The sequence below is a fragment of the Marmota flaviventris genome, chromosome 3, assembly GCF_047511675.1.
Source record: "Marmota flaviventris isolate mMarFla1 chromosome 3, mMarFla1.hap1, whole genome shotgun sequence".
NCBI lineage: Eukaryota > Metazoa > Chordata > Mammalia > Rodentia > Sciuridae > Marmota > Marmota flaviventris.
The window spans coordinates 168,803,262-168,824,213 of record NC_092500.1 but is presented as its reverse complement, the minus strand read 5'-3'; the positions used below and the strand labels follow the sequence as shown (position 1 = coordinate 168,824,213).

General features: G+C 45.4%; 1 protein-coding gene across 2 annotated transcripts; it reads left to right on the top strand.

Annotated features, from left to right (window-relative positions):
• Nucleotides 1-2,075: 2,075 nt before the first annotated feature.
• Nucleotides 2,076-10,558, top strand: Pnma2 (PNMA family member 2). Of its 2 annotated transcripts, none has more exons than XM_071610599.1 (3): nucleotides 2,076-2,162; nucleotides 5,750-5,877; nucleotides 6,773-10,558. In XM_071610599.1, exon 3 carries the CDS (start codon nucleotides 7,154-7,156, stop codon nucleotides 8,216-8,218), a length of 1,065 nt encoding a protein of 354 aa, XP_071466700.1. In that variant the 5' UTR covers nucleotides 2,076-2,162; nucleotides 5,750-5,877; nucleotides 6,773-7,153; the 3' UTR covers nucleotides 8,219-10,558. The 2 variants fall into 2 exon arrangements, with proteins under 2 accessions (XP_071466700.1, XP_071466701.1); XM_071610600.1 differs by having other exon boundaries at nucleotides 2,080-2,177.
• Nucleotides 10,559-20,952: the final 10,394 nt, after the last annotated feature.

The window sequence follows — 20,952 nt, the reverse complement described above, 5'->3', positions numbered from 1 at the left end:
ATGGGTATGCAACCTTAACACCAAATAAATGCATGTGAAATCCCTCAGTAAATGTGCGTAGAAGACCCCAACTTCTCTCGAAGCCCTTTGAGAGGAAGCATCTTGAACTTTTTATGACTACCTTCCTCCTGCCCTAGCAGGCAAGGCATACAACAGGTATTCAACAAATGATCCTTGATTGATTTTTCTCATCTTCACCATGGGTGTGAGAGAAAAGAAACAAAAAAAAACAGTGTTAACACATTTTGCACTGTAAATGGTCAGTTGAGAAATTAAGGCTGTGAAAAAAAATATTGCACAAGTATAAAAATCACCCTGTTAAAGAAAAAATTGTGTGTATGAAGACTATTGGGTTTTAAATACCCTCTGCTCACATGTGCCAAACATTAAACATTTTCTAAAATCAAGGTTATCCAACCAACCTTCTTTGTCTCCCCATTAACACAATATAAGGAGACCAGTCTTCAAACGTAAGGAGGCTTTTTGCTTTTCTTTCTTACCCTTTGAACATAATCCACTTAAGTCCCCATCCCCAAGGTGCTTCCCAAGCGGGCAGAGCGGGTGACGCTCTGGGAAGCCTTTACTGAGACACTTAAGCAAAACTCCGTTTTCCACATGGGCTATTTAGGAGCCTCTCGGTTTCCTTGGGTGACCCACGACCTCCCTTGCTCTTCGCATGCTGTGAATAGGAAGCAGGGTGGAGAGATTCTCCGAGGCGGTCCAGGGAGGCGCTAGCCATGGTACTGACCTCGGAGCTCAGGACGAGAGCGCAGAGGGTGCCCGAGGAGGTGTGACCACGAGTAGCTGAGTAGCCTTGGAACCCCTGCCCCTCCCGACCCCCGGGGAGTCCACAGGCCTTCACGCCAACCCTCCACTGCACGCTCCAAGCTGCATCAAAAAAGGGTGGGGCACCCAGCCACAGCTGCAAACGGAAGCCGCCCCGGAGGATTTAAGAAGAATGGAACCATAGTCACCCCAACCCCCATGCGACGTCCCCAGCCAGGGATCCGCCTGTCCTTTATGCCCACTCCCCACCTCCCAGGCCCAGGAGGCGCGGGCAGCCTTTGTGGGCACATAGCCTCCCACCGCCGAGCCAAGCCCGAGCCTCGCCGCACCCTGCGCTCAGAAGGGGCGGGCAGGGTGGGGTGCGCGCGTGCAGATGCGGGAGGCAATATTCAGGGCGGGTCCTGCAGGCGGGCACGCTGGGGTGCTCTGGGGTGCTCGGTTCTCCGCCGAGGTGGAAGGGGGCGAGGGAGGGGCGACCCCCGCGCCCCGTCTCCGTCTCCACCCACAAGCCCCCATACCAACCTGGTCGTTGAGGTTCTGCAGAGCCTCCTTGCCCGAGGTCCGCCGGATCTCCACCTTCCGGCCCGATTCAACAGATGGCTCCCCGCCGGCACGCCGGCCCTGGCGGGAGTACGGCGGCTGCGGGTCGGGGCCCAAGTGGGCGACGTCCCGCTGCTGAGCCACCACCTGCCCCGAGCCCCGGCCCACCGACAACGAGTCGAAATCGATGGTCTTATTCTCCGAGGACCCTTCCACCGGGCAGAACATGCCACAGAATTTCTGCCGGGGCTTGGGGCTGCCCGAGCCCAGGTTTTTAAAGAAGGCAGGGACCTCTTCGTCCTCTGCCGCCTTCCCAGACTGCTTCCTCTCGGCCATGGCGCGGGGACACGGGGAGGGTCCTCTCCGCCAGTCAGTCCGTCCGTCTGCGGGTCCCTAAGTCTCCCTCTCGGTGAGCACAAACCCCGAGCTGCTGCGAGGCTGCCTCGCTCTGCCTACCGCAAGGTGTACAGAAAGGAAGGAGGGCTGGCGAGCGGCGACCCACCCCTCTGGTCCCTCCCCCTGACCCCGCTTTCTCCCCTCCCTGCCCACGCCCCCCGCAGCCGCCCAGCGAGCTCAGGCAAGCGGCAAAGTTGGGTCTGGGAGGGCGGCCGCTGCGGCAGCGGAGCCCGGAGACTGCCAGTTCCCGGCAGCAGGGGAGGAGCCGGGCGCGGGCGGGGCGGGGGCGGGGGCGGGGCGCGGAGGGCGGCCGGGAGAGCGCGGAGCGAGAGGGGGGGGGGAGGGCGGCGCCCCAGAGCCTTGCGCTCCGGAAGTGAAGCGGCCAGACCACCGGCTAACGTATGCGCAGGGGCATACCGCTAACCGCTCTCGGCGCCTGGGTAAGTGTGGGTCAGGTAAGCGGGCCGAGGACCCAAGGCCATCTCTCGCACCTACTGGCCCTGGCGCGTCTCTTTTGTCGCATTGCGGAGGTGGGCCTGGGGCGAGGGCGCATCAAGGATGCGGCTCCCACCCTCTTACCCGAGGTGTGAACTGATGGATGTGGAAGGGGTCAGCCTGGCAAGCGCTGGGAGGAGAAAGGGTGCAGTCAAGTAGCAGGAACAGGAACGTGCCTGCTGACCCCAGGACACTAAAGCTATGTATCTTTATGCCTAGGCGGGCTACAGAAAGCAAAGGGAAATAAGAAGGTTCTCGGTTTTGTGCATCCATGGTGTTGGGGGCGGGGAGAGTACAAGATGGAGGGGAGAACTGCAGAGGGGCTTAGCAAATGGAAAGGGAAATATGAGAGAGATGGTGTGTAGCAAAAAGTGCAGTCTGCGAATCCTTGCCTTGCACCACAGTTTACAGAATAAAGAAATAGAACCTCTGTATTAGCCAAGGTACCATAATATATTAAGTTATGGTACCAGGTACCATAATATACGCCACTGCCCCAAGAAAGGACCAAGAGAGTGTCATGATTTGGTATCTTCCGACCACATTAAAAGTGGGGGTGGGGCTAATCAGAATGATACACATTCCCTAAATCGCCAGACTTTCTGGCTTCCGGGGCGCACCAACTAGAGCCCACATCTCTGCCCCAGTTGCGCACTGCGCCAGAGCCAACATGTTTCCCGGGTTGCCAGGTGCCACTTGCGTGGCTCATTACGTGTGAGCAGGCCCGTGTGTCACGTGGGCAGTAGGTAGTAGGTGCTCGTTGGGAGGGAGTGCGGTGAATTGTGTGGGGTCAAGCTGGAGGAAAATTGGGGACTCGATGTATATGTGCAGATTTGCAGCCACGGCCGCAAGGTTGGTGGATATCACTGGGCATTTTCCCTCTGTGGGGGTCTTCCTTCTTCCTTCTTCTGTCCATCTCTCCGTCATTTCAGCCTGAGGCCACTGCCGCTGGTCCTTTCCAGCCCCCCTCTTCACCTTGCTCCACTGTGGCAAAAGCCTGCAGAAACTAGTCCATCCTTTGGTGGCTCTGGAGGAAGGTATGCGCATGCTCAGTGACCTGGGTGGGTTTGCGAAGGGCAGCAGGACGAAGAATTCAGCCACATTGTCCACCTGTCCGCCCCTCTCAACTGTGAGGGATCCTTTGATGTATGGAGTTAAATTTGGAGGGCATGCGGCCACCCTTTGAAGATTAGGAATCTCCGAAACGAGAAGTCAGGAAGACAAGAGAATATACTCATCTCCTCCCAGGACTTAGGTGCAGATGTGCTTCGCGTTTGTTAAAGCGAGTTTGTGTAATTTCCGAGGCACAGCAGCCCAGTGGGGTGACCGCTTTCCAAGTTAGGAAACAGATTTCGAGAGATTGAGGTACCGTACCCAAGATCAGGATCTGATTAAACTAAACCCACAATTTCAGTGGGGGGTCTTCACTTGGAAGCCTGGTTTCTTTTCCAGATTATCCTGTGGACCCCTTATCAAGTTCTTACATATTTTGCCAGGCACATTGGCATACGTCTGTAATCCCAGCGACTAGGGAGGTGAAGCAGGAGAATGACAAATTCAAGGCCAGCTTCCCCAATTTAGCAAGACCCTGTCTCAAAATAAAACAGGACAGGGGAGATAAAACACCCCTGGATTCAATCGGCAATCCACTTGAAGCTCTTTATTGAGGTTCACATTCTAGTTGGGAATTCTATCCTGCGAGAAGAGCCCTCCAGAGGTGACCCGAACTTTGGCATGACAGCTTTTCCACAGGCCTCTGTTTTAGTCATATGTTTTTTTGTTTGTTTGTTTGTTTGTCGCTGTGACCAAAAGACCTGACAAGAACAACATAGAGGAGGGAAAGTTTATTTGGGGCTCATGGTTTCAGAGGCCTCTGTCCATAAATGACCGACTCCATAGCCCTGAGCCCAAGGTGAGGCAGAACATATGGTGGAAGAGCAGAGCCATCAGGGAGCACAGAAAGAGAGAGAGAGGGTGCTCTGCTCACCAGGGACAAATGTAAACCCCAAGGTACACTCCCCATGACCCACATCTTCCAGCCAGTTAATCCACCAGTGGATAAATGTACTGGTTAGGCTGAGACTCTCATAACTCAATCTTTTCACCTCTGAACATTCTTGTATTGTCGCACACATGAGGTTTGGAGTGGGGGTGGGGTACCATATATCTAAACCTTAACAGCATGGGAGATGTTTCTTCCTGGGCCTTCAGTGTCTTTTTTACATACCAGGTGTCCTCTAGATACTCCAATGGGGAGGAAAGTCATCCTGTATTTTAGAAAGGAAATGCAGGCCTGGAGCTATCAGCAGTCTCAGGTCCCTGGGGCTTCCAGGCATAGGTATGGGGCAACATTTTGTTCTTCTAGCTCTCTGGCACTATGGTGTGACCTTCAGCAACTCCCAGAAGGATTTTGGAGCCACTCTTTCTAGAACAGCTGCTACCATAGCAATAAACTGGCATCTGTGTTATATGAACTCAGTTTGGATTGGTGGAGATTTTCAGGCCAAGGAGAAAATAGTTGTAGCTCCCAACATACACTCCACGTCTTCAGTGTGGGATATTCAGCAACAGCATTTGGGTCAACAGTGGAATGCATATGCTGCAGTGTCCCCATGAGGTTCCATTGCCTAGTGACTTAGTAGTTACCATAGTTTTTCTAAGCACAGGATGTGGCCTGTTATCCAGTCACAGCTGGGTACAGTGGCACAGGTCTGTAATCCCAGCAACTCAGAGACTAAGGTGGGAGCATTTCAAGTTCAAGGCCAGTCTCGGAAATTTAAGGAGACACTGTCTCAAAATAAAAGGGTTGGTGATATAGCACTGTGGTAAAGCACCCCTGGGTTCAATCCCCATTATGAAAAAAGAAAAAAAAAGTTACCCTCATGATTATTGTAGGGACTCCTCCGCGTTATGCTCTCTGCTGTCCAGACAGGCAAGCACTCTATCAAATGAGTGTTGGTGGTACAAAGTTTTGTGTTAGTAGTTTACCATCCATAGCCAAAGAAACAACCCCTTTGTGCCTTTGTGAAGCCTCACTAGACCTAAAAGTGGATTATTCCATAATTCCGGATTTAACTTATTTGAGATTTTAGTAACTTATTTTTATATGTTTGAGTAACTCTCGGTTGAATTTTTTTTTTTTTTTTTTTTTTGGTACTAGGGATTGAACCCAGGGGTATGTTATTATTGAGCTATGTCCGAAGTTTTTTTAATTTATTTTGAGACAGAGTCTCCCTGAATTGGTTAGGTCCTGGCTAAATTGCTGAGACTTGCCTTGAACTTTTGATCCTCCTGCCTCAGCCTCCTGAGTGTCTGGGAATATGGGCATGCACCACCATGCCCAACTAAGACTTTTTAAATCAAAGACATGAAGCATTTCCATCTTTTTTAGGCAATTTAAGTTAAATTTTGAAGAATGGTCATATTTTTTCATCCTTCTCTACTGGATTGTCATGTTTTTAAATAAGTTGCATTAATCTTCATCACTGGATAGTAGGCATAAAAATATGTCATTCTTATTTATGTGTAACAGGATAGTTTGGCCTGGATGAAGCTCAGACTCACACACCATTGTGTGGAGGAGGGTAACATCGTCCTTTGCTGGAAGCTGAATATATAAACTCCTTGACTCTAACAGAACATTCTGGAACTCATAAAAAGGTATCTAGCTGCATCTTATCTCATCTTTCAAATAGCAAAGGTTTGTTTTTTGTTTTGTTTTGTTTTTTGATGCTGGGCATTGAACCCAGGGCCTCATGCATACTAGGTATATTAGTCAGCTTTTTCACTGCTATGACCAAAAGACCTGACAAGAGCAGTTTTAGAAGAGAAAAGTTTATTTGGTACTCTCAGTTTCAGAATCTTGAGTTCATAGATGGCTGGCTGCAATGCTGTGGACCCAAGGTGAGGCAGAACATCCTGCAGAAGAGAGTGGTGAATTAATGAAAGTAGCTCAGGACATGGCCACCAGGAAGCAGAGAGATCTGCACTCACCAAGGACAAAATATAAACCCCAAAGGCACACCCCCAGTGACCTGTCTTCTCCAGACACACCCTACCTGCCTAAGTTACTGCCCAGTTAATTCCTTCAAGTGAATTACTGCTCTGAGGTTAAGGCTATCATAACCTGATCATTTCACCTCTAAACTTCCTTGCATTGTGTCACATGTGAGCATTGGGTGGACACCTCCTATCTAAACCATAACACAAGGCAAATGTTCTACCATTGAGCTACATCCCCAGCTCATGCAAAGATCTTGAATCCTGCCTGCAGGTGGGACCTAGACATTAATCAACATGTCTACTAATCATTTGAGGCAGGGAAACTAGATTGCAGTAAGTTCCCCTAGAGGGGAAAAGTCACAGTAAGCAAAGAAGGGGTGTAACAGGACAGCCCTATCAGAATGGCGTGGACAGAAGTGCAGTGGGAGGCGAAGACTCCAGTCTACCCCCAGTTCCATCCCAAACTAGAGTTTGAATGCTTCCTGGGCTGTGGTTAGAAATGAGCATTGTTTCACCAGGATTCTAAGCCACCCTCTGTAATGCGTCTCTCCAGGAGTCCTGGGTGCTGGAGTAGAAGACATTTTCCCACCAACTGGAGAGAGGAGAAGTGTCAGAGACCAGGCGACAGTGGGAAAAGCAGCTCTTCCAGGTGCCTCCACGGTCAGGGAAGGGTCAGTGCCACGTGGCTGCCAAAGTCCAGGAGGGAAACAGCAGCAAGTGGACTGCAGAGCCAGAGGCAGTGGCACTACCTTGGGGTAGGTCTGCAGACAAACGGGGAAGTGCAAGTAACTGGTCCTGCTTGAAGATTTTGAGACTGCTAGTGGAGAGACCCTCTGGTGGGTTGTGAGTTTGGAGTATTATCACCCCTAAGGCTGTGCATATCCACAGCACTAGTTGCTACCTATAGAGAGTGAGTGGTTCAGTATCTGGGACAATGGCAGTGGCACTGTTAGAGGACTGGTGCAGGATCATGAGTGTGGATGACCAGAAGTCGCTGATGGTGATGGGCATACCAGTGGACTGCGATGAGGCTGAGATCCAGGCAATCCTGCAGGAGACTTTAAAGTCTCTGGGCAGGTATAGATTGCTTGGCAAGATATTCCGGAAGCAGGAGAATGCCAATGCCGTCTTATTGGAGCTTATGGAGGATATTGATGTCTCAGTGATCCCTAGTGAGGTTCAGGGAAAGGGGGGTGTCTGGAAAGTGATCTTTAAGACCCCTAACCAGGACACTGAATTTCTTGAAAGACTGAACATCTTTCTAGAAAAAGAGGGACAGACAGTCTCAAGTATGTTCCGAGCCCTTGGGCACGATGGGGTATCTCCAGCTACAGTACCCTGTATATCTCCAGAGTTACTGGCCCATCTGTTGGGACAGGCAATGGCACATGCCCCTCAGCCCCTGCTACCCATGAGATATCGGAAACTGAGAGTGTTCTCAGGGAGTGCCAAGCCTGGCCCAGAGGAAGAGCCATTTGAGGTCTGGTTGGAACAGGCCACTGAGATAGTCAAAGAGTGGCCCGTCTCAGAGGCAGAAAAGAAGAGGTGGCTGGTGGAGAGCCTGCGTGGCCCCGCCCTGGACCTCATGCACATAGTGCAGGCAGACAACCCAGCCATCAGTGTGGAGGAGTGTCTGGAGGCCTTTAAACAGGTGTTTGGGAGCCTGGAGAGCCGCAGGACCTCCCAGGTGAGATACCTGAAGACCTTTCAGGAGGAAGGGGAGAAAGTCTCAGCCTATCTGCTAAGACTAGAAACCCTGCTCCGGAGAGCTGTGGAGAAACGGGCCATCCCCAAGAATATCGTGGACCAGGTCCGCCTGGAGCAGGTCATGGCTGGGGCCAACCTTGGTGAGGTTCTCTGGTGTCGGCTTAGGGAGTTAAAGGATCAGGGCCCGCTTCCCAACTTCCTGGAGTTGATGAAGGTAGTACGGGAAGAAGAGGAGGAAGAGGCCTCCTTTGGAAATGAGAATATCCCTGGGCGCGCTGGTGCACGCCTGTAATTCCAGCGAACTGGCAGGCTGAGGCAGAAGGATCCCAACTTCAAGGTCAGCCTCAGCAGCTTAGTGAGGCCCTCAGCAATTTAGCAAGACCCTGTCTCAAAATTTAAAAAAACAGAAAGGGCTGGGGAGTAGCTCAGTGGCAAATTGCCCCTGGATATTCAATCTCCAGTATCCCACACCTCCCCCCGCACCCCCCCCCCCAAAAAAAAAGAAAGAAAGAAGGAAAAGAAAATGAGACTATTGAAGGGCCAGAGGGAGGCTGTGGCCACTTGGATAATGAGGGCGATGACTATAAACCAACTGCTAAGACCACTGCCAACCAGTGGACCTGGGACGTTTGTATATTTAAACTAAGACCCTTATTATATTTTCTTTAATGTATAGAATTGAAGTCAAGGCATGATAGCCAAGTCTTTATTTTTTCTTTCTAGAAAAAAAAAATGTTTGGAGTTTCTTACCCCCTAAGTAGATTGTTAATAAAAGATTAACTTTTATTAATTGTTATTAAAAGATTAACTTCAAAATAATAGATAGTAAGTCTAAAGACATCCAAAACACCCAGACTTCTGGTTTCCTTTAAAAACCCCAAATAGACCAAAGTTTACCTGTACCATAGAAGAAAGAATTGATGTTAGAAAAGAAAATAGCTTTTATAATAAGTTAGAAAGTATAATAAGTTAGAAAGTCACAGAGTGACTTGGCTTGTCCAGAATCTCCTTGTCTCAGCTCAGCCAGTTCTTGCTGAATCCCTAGCATTGCTAGACACCGTACAGGAGCTATAAACCTCCAGCTACTGCCTGCAGTTGAGCAGGTACAAACCTGCAAGATGGGCTATGCCTTCTGGAAGTTTCCAATGAGATAAGTTGTTGGTACAGACAAGTGGAAGCAAAGTAACCATATTTGTAGATAAATTCACAGCCCCAGCAGAAAGGTCGTGGGTCATGGTTAAATGAATGGGACCATCTCCACCCATAGGTTTCTTTTTTCTCTTTCCTGAGAAGTGTTCATCCTGCCTCTGTGCTGGGTGCCATATCAGACCCTGAAGAACAGATGACTCCAAGGCCCGGGCCCAGTCTGGTTGGAGAAGGGGGTTTAGTGGCCATAGAGAACAAAAAGGAGAGTGAAGGCCCTCCCCTTTATTGAGGGCCTGCACTGTGCCAGGCATTTCACACACATCTAAGTGTGCAGCAACCCCACACTTTATAGGGGTTTTTAATTTTATTTTATATAAAAATTAGCTGAAGGTCATATGGGTTAAGTAGTCTCCTCAACACCAAAATGCTAAGAAGCAGCTCAGGATCTCCTGACTTGAGCCTGTCCACTTTCCACCATCTTAGTGGATTTCAAATTGTGTCCTCAAAATTCTGCAGAGAGTTTTCAGCAGTCCCATCTTCAAATTACACCTTGAACTCTGTAAATATCTAGTAAATAACAGGTAGACTCAAATGTGTCAAAAGCCAAAAGTTAACATGCCAGCAGTTACCCTTAGGTTTGCTTGTTTTCAGTGACTCCTTTTGTGCAGAACTTGGAATAAAGCTTCCCTGCTGCTATCTGTGCATATATCCAAACTTCCTTTGTTCATAGACTTAATGAGCGTGTGCATCTGGCCCACACATGCAATGTCAAGTGTGCTAGGACAGCTTAGACGAGCACCATTTAGTTACATGCTAGGTGAAGCTCCGACACAGTTGATGCACAGCCTCATGGTAGATTTGTGCAACTGTAACCAAGTTGCTTAGCTTCTGTGAATGTAAGTTTCCTCATCTGCAAATGGGAAGATTATAATACAGGGTGGTTATTAGGAGCAAGTGACATAACACCCTTTTAGTACTTCTCTTGATGTCTGGAACTTGGAAAACCCTTGATACATTAAGGCTCTTGGGATTTTCGTGATGCTTATTGTCATCAGCTCAGTGCATGCTTTCCTTATTCTTCTAGTTGTCCAGGAACAAGTAAAATGATAGAATCTTCCAGTCCAGTTGTGATACCTTTGCATTTAGAGACCATTTCAGCCATTCTTGAAAATGCTTGTCTTTTATACATGTGATAATATTCCAGCAGTTGTTGACAACTGTTAATGACTTGACTTTGAAACATTAAGTTATTCTTTTGAATTGTGAGTTAGCTTAACCGAAGAATATCCTGAGATTGTAACAACATTTTTTTTAAAAAAAAGTACCATTCATTTGTGATCATTTATCTTTCTAAAGTATTTTTCTCAATACTGTTCAACCAATGATGTGAGAGTAATCCATTACATCCTGATTTAATGTGATTTTGTATTCATGAAAATGGCCTCATTGTCATTGATTGATAATCTACAAAGTAAAATGTTACCAATGTGAAATTATAAAATAAATCTATGATAATAAAAGCCTGAGTTTTTGTTGTTTTTTTCTTTTCTGATTCCTATATTGTAGTCTATATGAGTGAGAAGGTCTGTTTGAGTCAGAAGGAACTTTATTATTTAAAAAAAAAAAAGAACTGAGAGAAGTGTTTAGAAAACCAAGCAAAAGGCAAAAGATCTTAAGCTCCTCTAGGCAAGAAAACCTGAGAACAAAGTGCTAGAGTAAGAATACTTGGACTATGTCTCCAGGGATGGGAGAGATCTCAGCTCACCCATCATTGATTTCCACTTCACATACACAGGAGCAGATGGAGGCCACCCCCTCTGAGACCATCATCTCATCTGTTTAGGACAGTAACTGTCCAGATAAATTCCCCTGTCTCTGTTCTGCCAAGGGTGAAATGACCCAAAGGTGGAATCTTGCATTATGGGCTGAAGTCAGCTTTCCCTGTGGATGTGTAGAGGGGAATTTCCTCTTGCCTTTGGACATATTGAAATCGCTTCTTCTCTTATCTGAAGCACAACAGGGGAGCATTCCTCATTGGGCCTATGCACCACAGACCAGTCCACTAAAGATGAGTGTCCTGAAGGATGCCCAACCCCATCTTCTCACCACTTGAGAAAAACCTTGAAGGTAGACTCACCTTATACTTCATGCATCTCCAGTCCTGACCCTCAGAGACCGAGCTCTCTAAGATCTGGATACCACTACAGAAGATCAGTTTCTAGTCGGGGTCTCTGGTGTAAATTATGGACCAGGCCATCAGCCTCCTGCCTCCTCAGGCCTTAGGTGTCACCTGCCTTCTGCTGCCCATCCTAAATGCAGACTCTCAACAGGTCTCTCCTTTACTCTCTTTCCAACGGATGCTGTGCCTCCACATGTCCCTGGACATTCCACAATGTCCTAGACAAACCAGTTGAGATGACCAGTGTTCACTACATACCTGCCACCATTTTCCTTAACTAATCGAGTGCTCTGCAGACCTTACAAGGACCAGCTGCTTATCATCATCCATTTCCTCTTCCTAATACCTTTGCACCTTCCTGGCACATGTGCACGGCTCTGCCACCACCACCCACTGTGAATTGGGCCTGCCAAGCCTGGACAATTAGAATGACTAAGAGCAATGACAAAAGCAAGCCCATGCAGAGAAGGATCCCCCCAGAAAGGAATCTGTCTGGGTGCCATCTAAAGGGAGGGAAAAAGAGCAGAAATAAAAAGGTAAACTGTGACTAAGAGAGTGCTAAAGACTGGAAAGCAAAGAAGGGCAGGAGCTTGAGGCTGGAAGGAGTAGAATCTGAAATGAAACAGGAGAGAAGAGGAGCCAAGCAAGTCCTGGCAAAGGGGCACCAGGTTTGTTTTATGTTCCAGCAGCAAAATCCTTGGACGGTCCAAGGAACCAGAATTGGGGCAGACATCTCTCCCATCCCCCGTCGGAGAGCCAAGGAATCTTTGAGTTTGTTTAGGAAAAACTTAACTCATTGAGACGCTTTCTCGGAGGAGAAGATGGAGCCCACTGGACCAGGGCAGGACGTTGTCCTGGTCTAAACCTGAATGACACCAGTCCCCTCTGTGTCCAGCTGTTCCTTGACATCCCAGATGGACATTTGCTTTAAAATTAGTGTAACTCCAGAAGAGTTTGCAAAAATCCATTTTCTCAAGGGGAAAAGGTGTAGGATTTCAGTCTAACATTCAGGACACCAGCTGGAGCTGCCCATTGTAACTGTTTTAAGCAGCAGCTGAGGTTTCTTCTCAATCTCTCTCCCCTCCCACTTAGAAGGAAGAGTCACTGAAGGGGAGGTGTCACAGCCATGTGGAGGACTGTGCAGTGGTGCTGAGGCTGGGAGCCACAGCAGGCGGTCCCAGGGAAGTGGGGAAGATGGCAGTCCCCGTCCCAACCTGCTCAGACCTGCCCCTCCTCAGCATGGCCTAAGACAGACCCATGAAGGTCCTTCCTGACTTTGATGAGTCTTTACCCAACAAACTGAATTACTAAAATGAAGGGTTTCTTGAATAAAAATTTGTCACAAAAGCCAACTTTATATTGTTAGTGAGAATAAGCAAAAAAAGAAAGAAACCAGGTTGATGGAAAGAGAGGCTGAGTCCCGCTCATGATGGCACTGCCTGGGAACATCTCCTACAAAGGTGAAGGCCTCTGACAACACTTGTTGAGCTTGGGGACCCTGTTCACTATTCCAAGTAGTCATCAGTGAATGCTTTGAATGTCCTAACTAGAAAGCTTCTATGTGAAACCCAAAGCAACTGTAAATGCCCATGGCCAGTTGTGCTACCAACCTGGGGAAGACATTCTCAATTCAGTATGGCCAGGGCCATTTCCCAATTATAGATGTTTATGGGTCTAAAGCTAAGGGAGTGTTTTAGTCAAGCTCTGTGTCCCTGTGACCAAAAGACCTGACAAGAACTATTTAAGAGAAAGGAAAGTTATTAAGACTCACGGATTCAGAACTTCAGTCTGTGGTCCCCAACTCAATAGCTTTAGGCCTGAGGTGAGGCAGAACATCCTGGTGGAAGAGTGTGGCAGAGAGAGCACTCCACTCACCAGGAACAAAGTAAAGACCCAATGACATATCCCCAGTGACCCACTTCCTCCAGTCCTACCTTATCTGCCTAGAGTTATCACCCGTTAATCCATATCAATGGATTAATCCACTGATTAACTGAAAGCTCTCATAATCTAATAATTTCACCTTTGAACCTTCTTGCATTGGTTTACACCCAAGCTTTTGGGAGACACTTCACATCCAAATCATAATAGGCAGTTATTCTTTTATTTTCCACATTTTTGTTGGTACCTTACAGTTGTACATAATTATGGGATTTTTTGTGACATATTTAAACATGCATATAATTTAACAATATACTTTGGCTAATATCCTTTCCCAACTCTTCCGCTGTTCCCTACCCTTCTCCCACCCTTTGGTCCCTTTCCTCTACTGATCTCCCTTTGAGTTTCATGAGATTCCCCACACACACACCTTTCTTTTCCTTTTTCCTCTCTACCTTCTCCATATGAGAGAAAACACAACCCTTGGCCTTCTGAGTTTGGCTTAACATAATGGTCTCAAGTTCTTCCATTTTTCTGCAAACGACAATTTCATTTTTATTTATGGCTGAATAACACTCCATTGTGGGGCTGGGGATATAGCTCAGTGGGAAGAGTGCTTGCACAAGGCCCTGGGTTCAATCCCCATTGCCACAGAAAAACAAACAAACAAAAACCCCTCCATTGTGTATATATACATTTTCTTTACCCATTCATCTGTCAGTGGACACCTAGGCTGGTTCCATAGTTTGACTATTGTGAATCATGCTGCTATAAACATGGGTCTGCGTGTATCATGGTAGTATGATGACTAATTATTTTGGATAAATACTGGGGAGTGGTTTAGCTGGGTCAAATGGTGGTTCCATGCCTAGTCTTTTAAGGAAACAGGTAGTATTTCTTAAGACTCCCAAGTCCTGTCCCCAATCTGGGTTTAACAGCCTGTAAGTGGAAATAGCACTATTGAGGTTCCAGAGGCCATATACAGGAACTTGTTTGAGATTTAGTAAATTACTCATGGTTTTTTGGCAAAGCCTTGGAATCCCAAGGTCACATTTGCCCACTGAGGCCTAGATTTTTTTTTTTTTTTAGTTTTAGTTTTAGGTGGACACAATATCTTTATTTTACATTTATGTTTCTGAGGATTGAACCCAGTGCCTTGTGCATGCTAGGCGAGCACTCTATCACTGAGCCACAACCCCAGCCAAGACCTAGATTTTATCAGTAGCTATCTGAGAGTTATTCCTCCTTCACCAGGCTTATCCACAAGTTCTTTCTGCCTTGTAATTCATGATGATATCATCCGAAATGTATTCCACTGGTAACTAGAATGCACTTTGGTTCAATTTAAGAATTTCTGTGTGAAGAGCAAGCTGGGCAAATCTATTTCCTCTGTTGCCAAGGGTCCTATTGCATTTGCCAGGAGAAGGCAGGTTATACCTTACCTGAACTGGCTATCCACTTAAGAGGTGTCCAGTTTACTCAGGAATAGGGATGGGAATTGGTATGGACTGAGAAACAAGAAGAAAGGCAGAGGAGACCATATCTAACACCTACTCTCACACACACTACTGGTGTTTCCAGCCTACATCAGAAATGAAAGTTAGAGCAACAGAAATTAAGATTTAGAAACAGATAACAGGTGAAATAAAACAAAAGGATAAGTCGACAACTCCAAGCAGAATAAATAAGAAGAAAATTACATACAGGCACATCAAGATCAAACTGCTGCAAACCAAAGGTAATTAGAAAATCTTAAAAGCAGTCAGAGGAAAGTAGTATGCTACGTACAACAGAAAAATGATGAAATCTCATGAGAAAAATGGAGGCAGAACACAGGGCAATAACACATTTAAACTATTGGACAAAAAGGAATATTTGTTCAATCAAGATTTAGTAAAATGTGCCTTTAAAATCATCAGAAACCAGAACATATGTGTAAGTATTTGGCAAGGAAGGTAGGTCTAAGGCTGTTGGGAGGAAACTTACATATTGACTGGATTTCTTCAATGGTTATTGGACTATTTATGTTTTCTGTTTTCTTTTGGAGTCAATTTTATTCACTCAGATTTTGTAATTTTCTCATTTTGTATCTTTGTAGTTATAGTTCCATTTTTATTCCTAATATTAATATCTCTTGTCCATTGATATTTCCACAGTGTTAGCTGTTTTATTGGGGTTTTTTTCCTTAGAGAATCAGCTTTAGTTTTTTTTTAATCCTCTTCATCATTATTTTGTTAATTTCTGATATTATTTTTATCATTTCTTTCTTCTCACCATGTTTAGGAGTAATTATACCATTTTACTTCTAACTTCTTGGGGATTAGTCCTTGTTTTCTGTGTTTCCTGATTCCTCAAATAGATTTAAGCATGGAAATATATGTCTAAATACCACTTTTGTTTATATCTCACAATTTGATATGTCATATTTTAAGTACTATCATTATGATTTTTTCATTAAACTGAGCCAATTTTTGGTGGGCAAAATAGTTAGATATCTTTTTATTTTAAGATATTTATAAGTAATTGCATTATGATCTGTGAAAATACTAGTTTTCTCGAATGTGTTGATGCTTCATTTGTTTTATAATGTGAACAATTTTGAAATGTTCTATATGCTCTTGAAATAACCCATATTCTCCATTTATTGACTATAGAGTTCTGTATTTTTCATTTATTATTCATATTCTAAATTTTAATTTTTAACAACTTTACCCATCCCTTTCTAATTCACCTATGTTAAAATTTCTATTTTAACTGCATATTTGTCAATTTATCCACATAATTCTTGAGGATTTTTTTCTTTTTCTGTCTCAAAGTATATTTACTGATTTTCTTTTCAGGTTCAAATGCAAGTGACAACCCAAAATAATAATGATTTCAAAATCTGTAATTTAATCAGTAAACATAATCCACTTACATTCTTTTTATTACAGGTACATTTGAAGTTTCTTGGATCATCTTTGTGTGTTTTTTCTATTTGTCTCTGTTTCACTCATCTTTCTCTACCTGGCTTCCTCCTTTCCTAGATCCCTTATTATTCTACTCTCCTTCTGCTAGTCTTTCTGCCAGTTTTGGTTTATTTTTATGGCACTAGGGATCAAACCCAGGTCCTCGTGCGTGCTAGCCAGTCTACCACGGAGGCATATCCCTGGCCCCTTCTGTTGGTTTTGTGGCTGTAGTATGGTTTGCAGTTCCATTTCTTTTTTTAGTGATACACATATTTTATAAGGATATGCCAAGGCAATTTTTTTGTAAGTCTAATACAAAATTTTTTTGTATCAATTTTTTTGTAAGTCAACCTCTAGTCCCTCTGGCAAACATGCTGAGACTGTAGCTAAGGGTTCAACATTACCCCCAGCCCCAGCTTCTTCCTTTCCCACTCTTACAGAGAGAACATCAGAGAGCAAGCCATCTCGGGCAAAACCATCAGAGTGTGATATTATGGACTGACCGACACGTGGTGCTGCCTCTGGGATTAGAGCCCCAAGATCCTGGAAAAATATTTACATCATTAAATAGAAGACTTAGGAGTGTATTTATATATGTATTTATTGCCAAATTTCTATAGAATGAATGCAGTATTAAACTGAATAGAGACCAAAAATAATAATAATAATAATAATAATAATAATAATAATAATAAGAAGAAGAAGAAGAAGAAGAAGAAGAAGAAGAAGACGACATCAGATATATAGTAAGTTTCTTGGGCACAAATCATCCAATCACAAATGTGAAGCAGTATCCCAAAGGACCCATTAAAAAGGCAATGCATACAGCCGGGCACATGTCTGTAATCTCAGTGATTTAGGAAGCTGAGGTAGGACAATCACAAGTTCAAGGCAAGCTTTGGCAACTTAGAAAGTCCCTGTCTTAAAATAAAAAAGGGCTGGGGATATTGCTCAGTGGTAAAGTGCCCCTGGGTTTAATCTCCAGTAATGTGAAAAATAAATAAAATAAAAATTAAAAGGGCAATGTGACCCTGGGGATATATTATAATAATATGGCCCTCTGTGTTATGAATCTAAAAAAATAAAAAGCCTGCTTATGAGTTGATAGAATTTCCTAGAGTGTTTAGGCCAAGTGTATTCCTGGATATTTTGTTACTTTCCTAAACCAATCTCTGGAAGTTGACTGTACATGATTCCTACTTCTTTCCCTATATTGGAAAAATCCATATAAGACTGTCATGATTTCCCCCAATCACCACTATCATAAAAAAAGAAAGTGTGAGCTGGGCTCAGTGGCACACATCTATAATCCCAGTGGCTTGGGAGGCTGAGGCAGGAGGATTTCAAGTTCAAAGCCAACCTCAGTAACTCAGCGAGGCCCTAAGCAACTCAGTAAGGCCTTAAGCAACTTAGCAAGACCCTGTCTCAAAATAAAATATAAAAAAGTTGGTGATGTGGCTCAGTGGTTAAGCCTCCCTGGGTTCAGTCCCTGATACCACAAAAATAAAGAAAAGAAAAGGGAAAAAAAAGAAATTGTGATAAAGACTGCAAAAAGCTAACTCATTATTATTATATCATATTATTGTATATAGTATATTATTAAGATCATCCGATATATGAGTACTTTGGCATATAAAACTTCTCTTCCATATATTTTGATTCTCCCATAAGCCTGTGACAAGTTCTTATTCTGCGGTGCTTCAGGTGAGGAAACAGGGGTCTGAGAGGTTGATAATTCCCAAAGCTACGTAGCTAATAATTAGCAGGAGCAGGGGAAGCCAGCCCTTCACATCCCCTGGCATGCTCTGCAAGCATTGCTCTGCAAGCATTTTGTGGCCTCACGGTCCATACCTCCTGCTAAATGTTGGCAGTCTCCATGCTCACAGCCACCTCTAACTCAGAGGTTGCTCCAGCAAAGCCTACAGCTCCCAGAGATTTCCTTGGGGGAAGACTTTTAATTACAAATTCAAGTCATTCCCATTTTCTATTTTCTCCTGAGTCTATTTAGGTAATTTCAAAGAATTCGTTCTTTTCATCTAAGTAATTAAATTTACTGTCTTGAGTTGTTCAGAATATACTCTTGATACTCTTCTCAAGACTGTGGGGGCCCTAATGTGCCCCCCATCTGATCTATTATTAGTCATTTGGGTCTACTCTTTTTTTCTTGACCATTTGTTAAAATGATTAATAAAGCAGATCCACTTGTAGTTACGTGATATTCAGGTTTTTTCTTTTGACCACTGAATGACATCCACACTCCTTTTATTTTTGATTTTGAGGTAGGGTCTTGCTAAGTTGGCGAGGCTGGCCTGCAACTTACAATCCTCCTGCCTCAGCCTCTCAAGTCCCTGGGATTACAGGCAGGCACGACTGCACCTAGCTCTTCTTTTATTTTTCTCCCAATCCATTTGTTTTTTTTTCTCTTCGCTGTGTTCTTCAACCTGGAGAATTTCTTTCACTGTGTCTTCAACTTGATTGGCTTTTCTTTCTTCTGCAATGTTTAATCTAAAATTAAATCATTTGGTGAATTTTCATTTAAGATATATTTTGTTTTCAGCTCCAATATTCTTTCTAATTCCTTTTTTTTACACACACACCCCCGCCCCACTTGCTCACTGCTAGCAAGTTTTCCTGTAAATTCTGAAGTCTTTTTGTGATAACCGTTTACAGTCTTTTCCTGATAATTCCATCATCTGTTCTATCTGGGTCTGCTTTTATGTTTTTCTACTCATTACGTTTTTTCTGCTCAGCCCCGTTTCCCCTCTTCGTTGCATGTCTAGTAACGTAGGAGTTACTAGGGGCTGGATGTGAGGGTCCTGTGCTGTGTCAGCTGGGCTGGGCTGAGCTGTGTGTTTCCAGTGAGGGTGTGGACAAGGGCGAGTCCCTCCTGATGGAAGGAAGGCAGCCACCCTTTTGCACACACGTTTTCTCCCATATTCAACCAAACACCTATTGAGGTGATGATGGGAAGAAATTCTGCAAATATAGCCCGAGTCCATGCATACATAACTTGTTGGGAGAGCTTGTGGGTTGGTTTGTGCCATTGCTGGGGACTGAACCCAAGCACACGAGGCAAGTATTCTACCACTGAGCCTCATCCTGGCCCATACTCGAGTGTTTCTAAGGTACTAAAATGACGAGTTGAAGCGGACCTTCATCAGTTGCAAGCCTTTAAAAGAGGACTTGGGTCTTCCCTGAGCTCAGAGCCTCCAAAAAGCAGGTGAGTCTGAAATTGCCCTTTCTTCTTAGCCTACTCATGATCTATTCCTGATTGCCTGCCCTGTGGACCTCAGACTTGCCTAGTGAAACCCAAAATTATGTAAGCCAATGCTTGTTTTATGTGTGTCTGTATATACTTATATATGTACATATATGTGTATGCCCATTGATACACACACACACACACACACACACGTATACCTTCATGGTTGAACCCTGACTACTCAACCCTGAAATTACACTGGTTGTTATATTACATTGTTGAGTGTCTGGATTTTGTTCTCTTGCTTTAAAGAGATGGAAGTTATCTCTGGCAGGCAGTGAAATTACTTGTGAAACAGCCTGACCTTTTAGCGCCTTATTTTTAAGCTTGGTTAGAAGAAGCCAAATAGGGCTAATTTAGCCCTACATTTAATGCACAGGTGTTCTGAATGTACAGAATGCTCCCGTGTTCAGAGTCTCACTTCTCTGGCTCCTCCTAATTCAGACGTCAGCAAGCCCTATATGAGCCTGGACACTGGCTTTCAGAGCAGGAAACTATGCAGTGTTCTGTGCCTGATGATGGGGAGTTCTATTCTCTGGGTGCATAACTGTTTGCAGACTCTTGATTTGTTGCTGATTTCTGGAGTTCACTTGCTACATTACTTCCTCCTCTCCAGCCCTCTGCCTGGCACATTGGGCCACATTGACCCCCCTTAACCCAGTGAGACCACTGGCTCTGCCTGTCTGTGTGCTTTCGCCCCACACTCTGGTCAGGAGAGTGTCTCCAGATTGCAGGCTGAGCAGTCCTAAGCTCACATTCTTTCTCTCAGGGATCATGATCCTGTGCTGCCTATTGTCTCACGTCTGAAAACGTGTTTTCCATGTTTTGTCCAGCTTATTCATGTTGGCAGCAGGAAGGCAAGTCTAGTATTGGCTCTTCCTCCATGGACAAAAGCGGAAGTCCACCTTCCTGGTTGGAAGGTTTCAAAGACATTCAGCACCTTAAATCTGGTACGAAGGAACCTGTGGAGAGGAAGAGCCCAAGAAGGAGGGCTGGTGATCCTGGTTCGGGAGGGTGGGTCCTGAGCACACGGGGCCTTTGGCAGAAAGGTCGCCTCTCCCTGCATCCGGAGGAAAGAGGGAGCGCTGGGAGCTCTGCGAGAACAGACAGTGGCTCTTTGGGTTGTTCACCCTCAGTGTTGAGGCTGAAAGTGTCTTAGAGACTGTCTGGCCTAAAGCCCCGCACTCAACTAAGGAGAGTTCAGCTGCAGAGTCTGTGACTTGTCCCAGTCTGCCTGTGTGGTAAAGGCTGCGGCGCTGTCCTGTCCCTCCAGGGTTTCTTCTCCACCCGAAGCCCGACATTAAGATGCTTGGTAGATCCCTTTCTTCTGCCCACTGCTTCCAGACTTATGTCTGCACCAGGTGCTTATGTCTGCACCAGGCTGGAGGGGGGCGGGCTCTGGTCAGACTTGAGGGTGTGGGGAACTTAGGAGGACAAATGAGAGAGAGAAGGGGGCAGTGGGTGTGGCTCCACAGTAGGTAGGGCACACACTGGAGGCCCTGGGCTCAATCTCCAGCGTGGGCAGGCGCGCGCGCACGGGCACACACACAGATAGAAATTGTTTTAAAAAGATGTAGAAAGAAAAGGACAGTCTGAGCCTGGGGCACAGC

What these genes read in the sequence shown, in the direction of transcription:
- Pnma2 (XM_071610599.1), top strand. Translation starts at nt 7,154, where the DNA reads ATGGCAGTGGCACTGTTAGAGGACTGGTGCAGGATCATGAGTGTGGAT.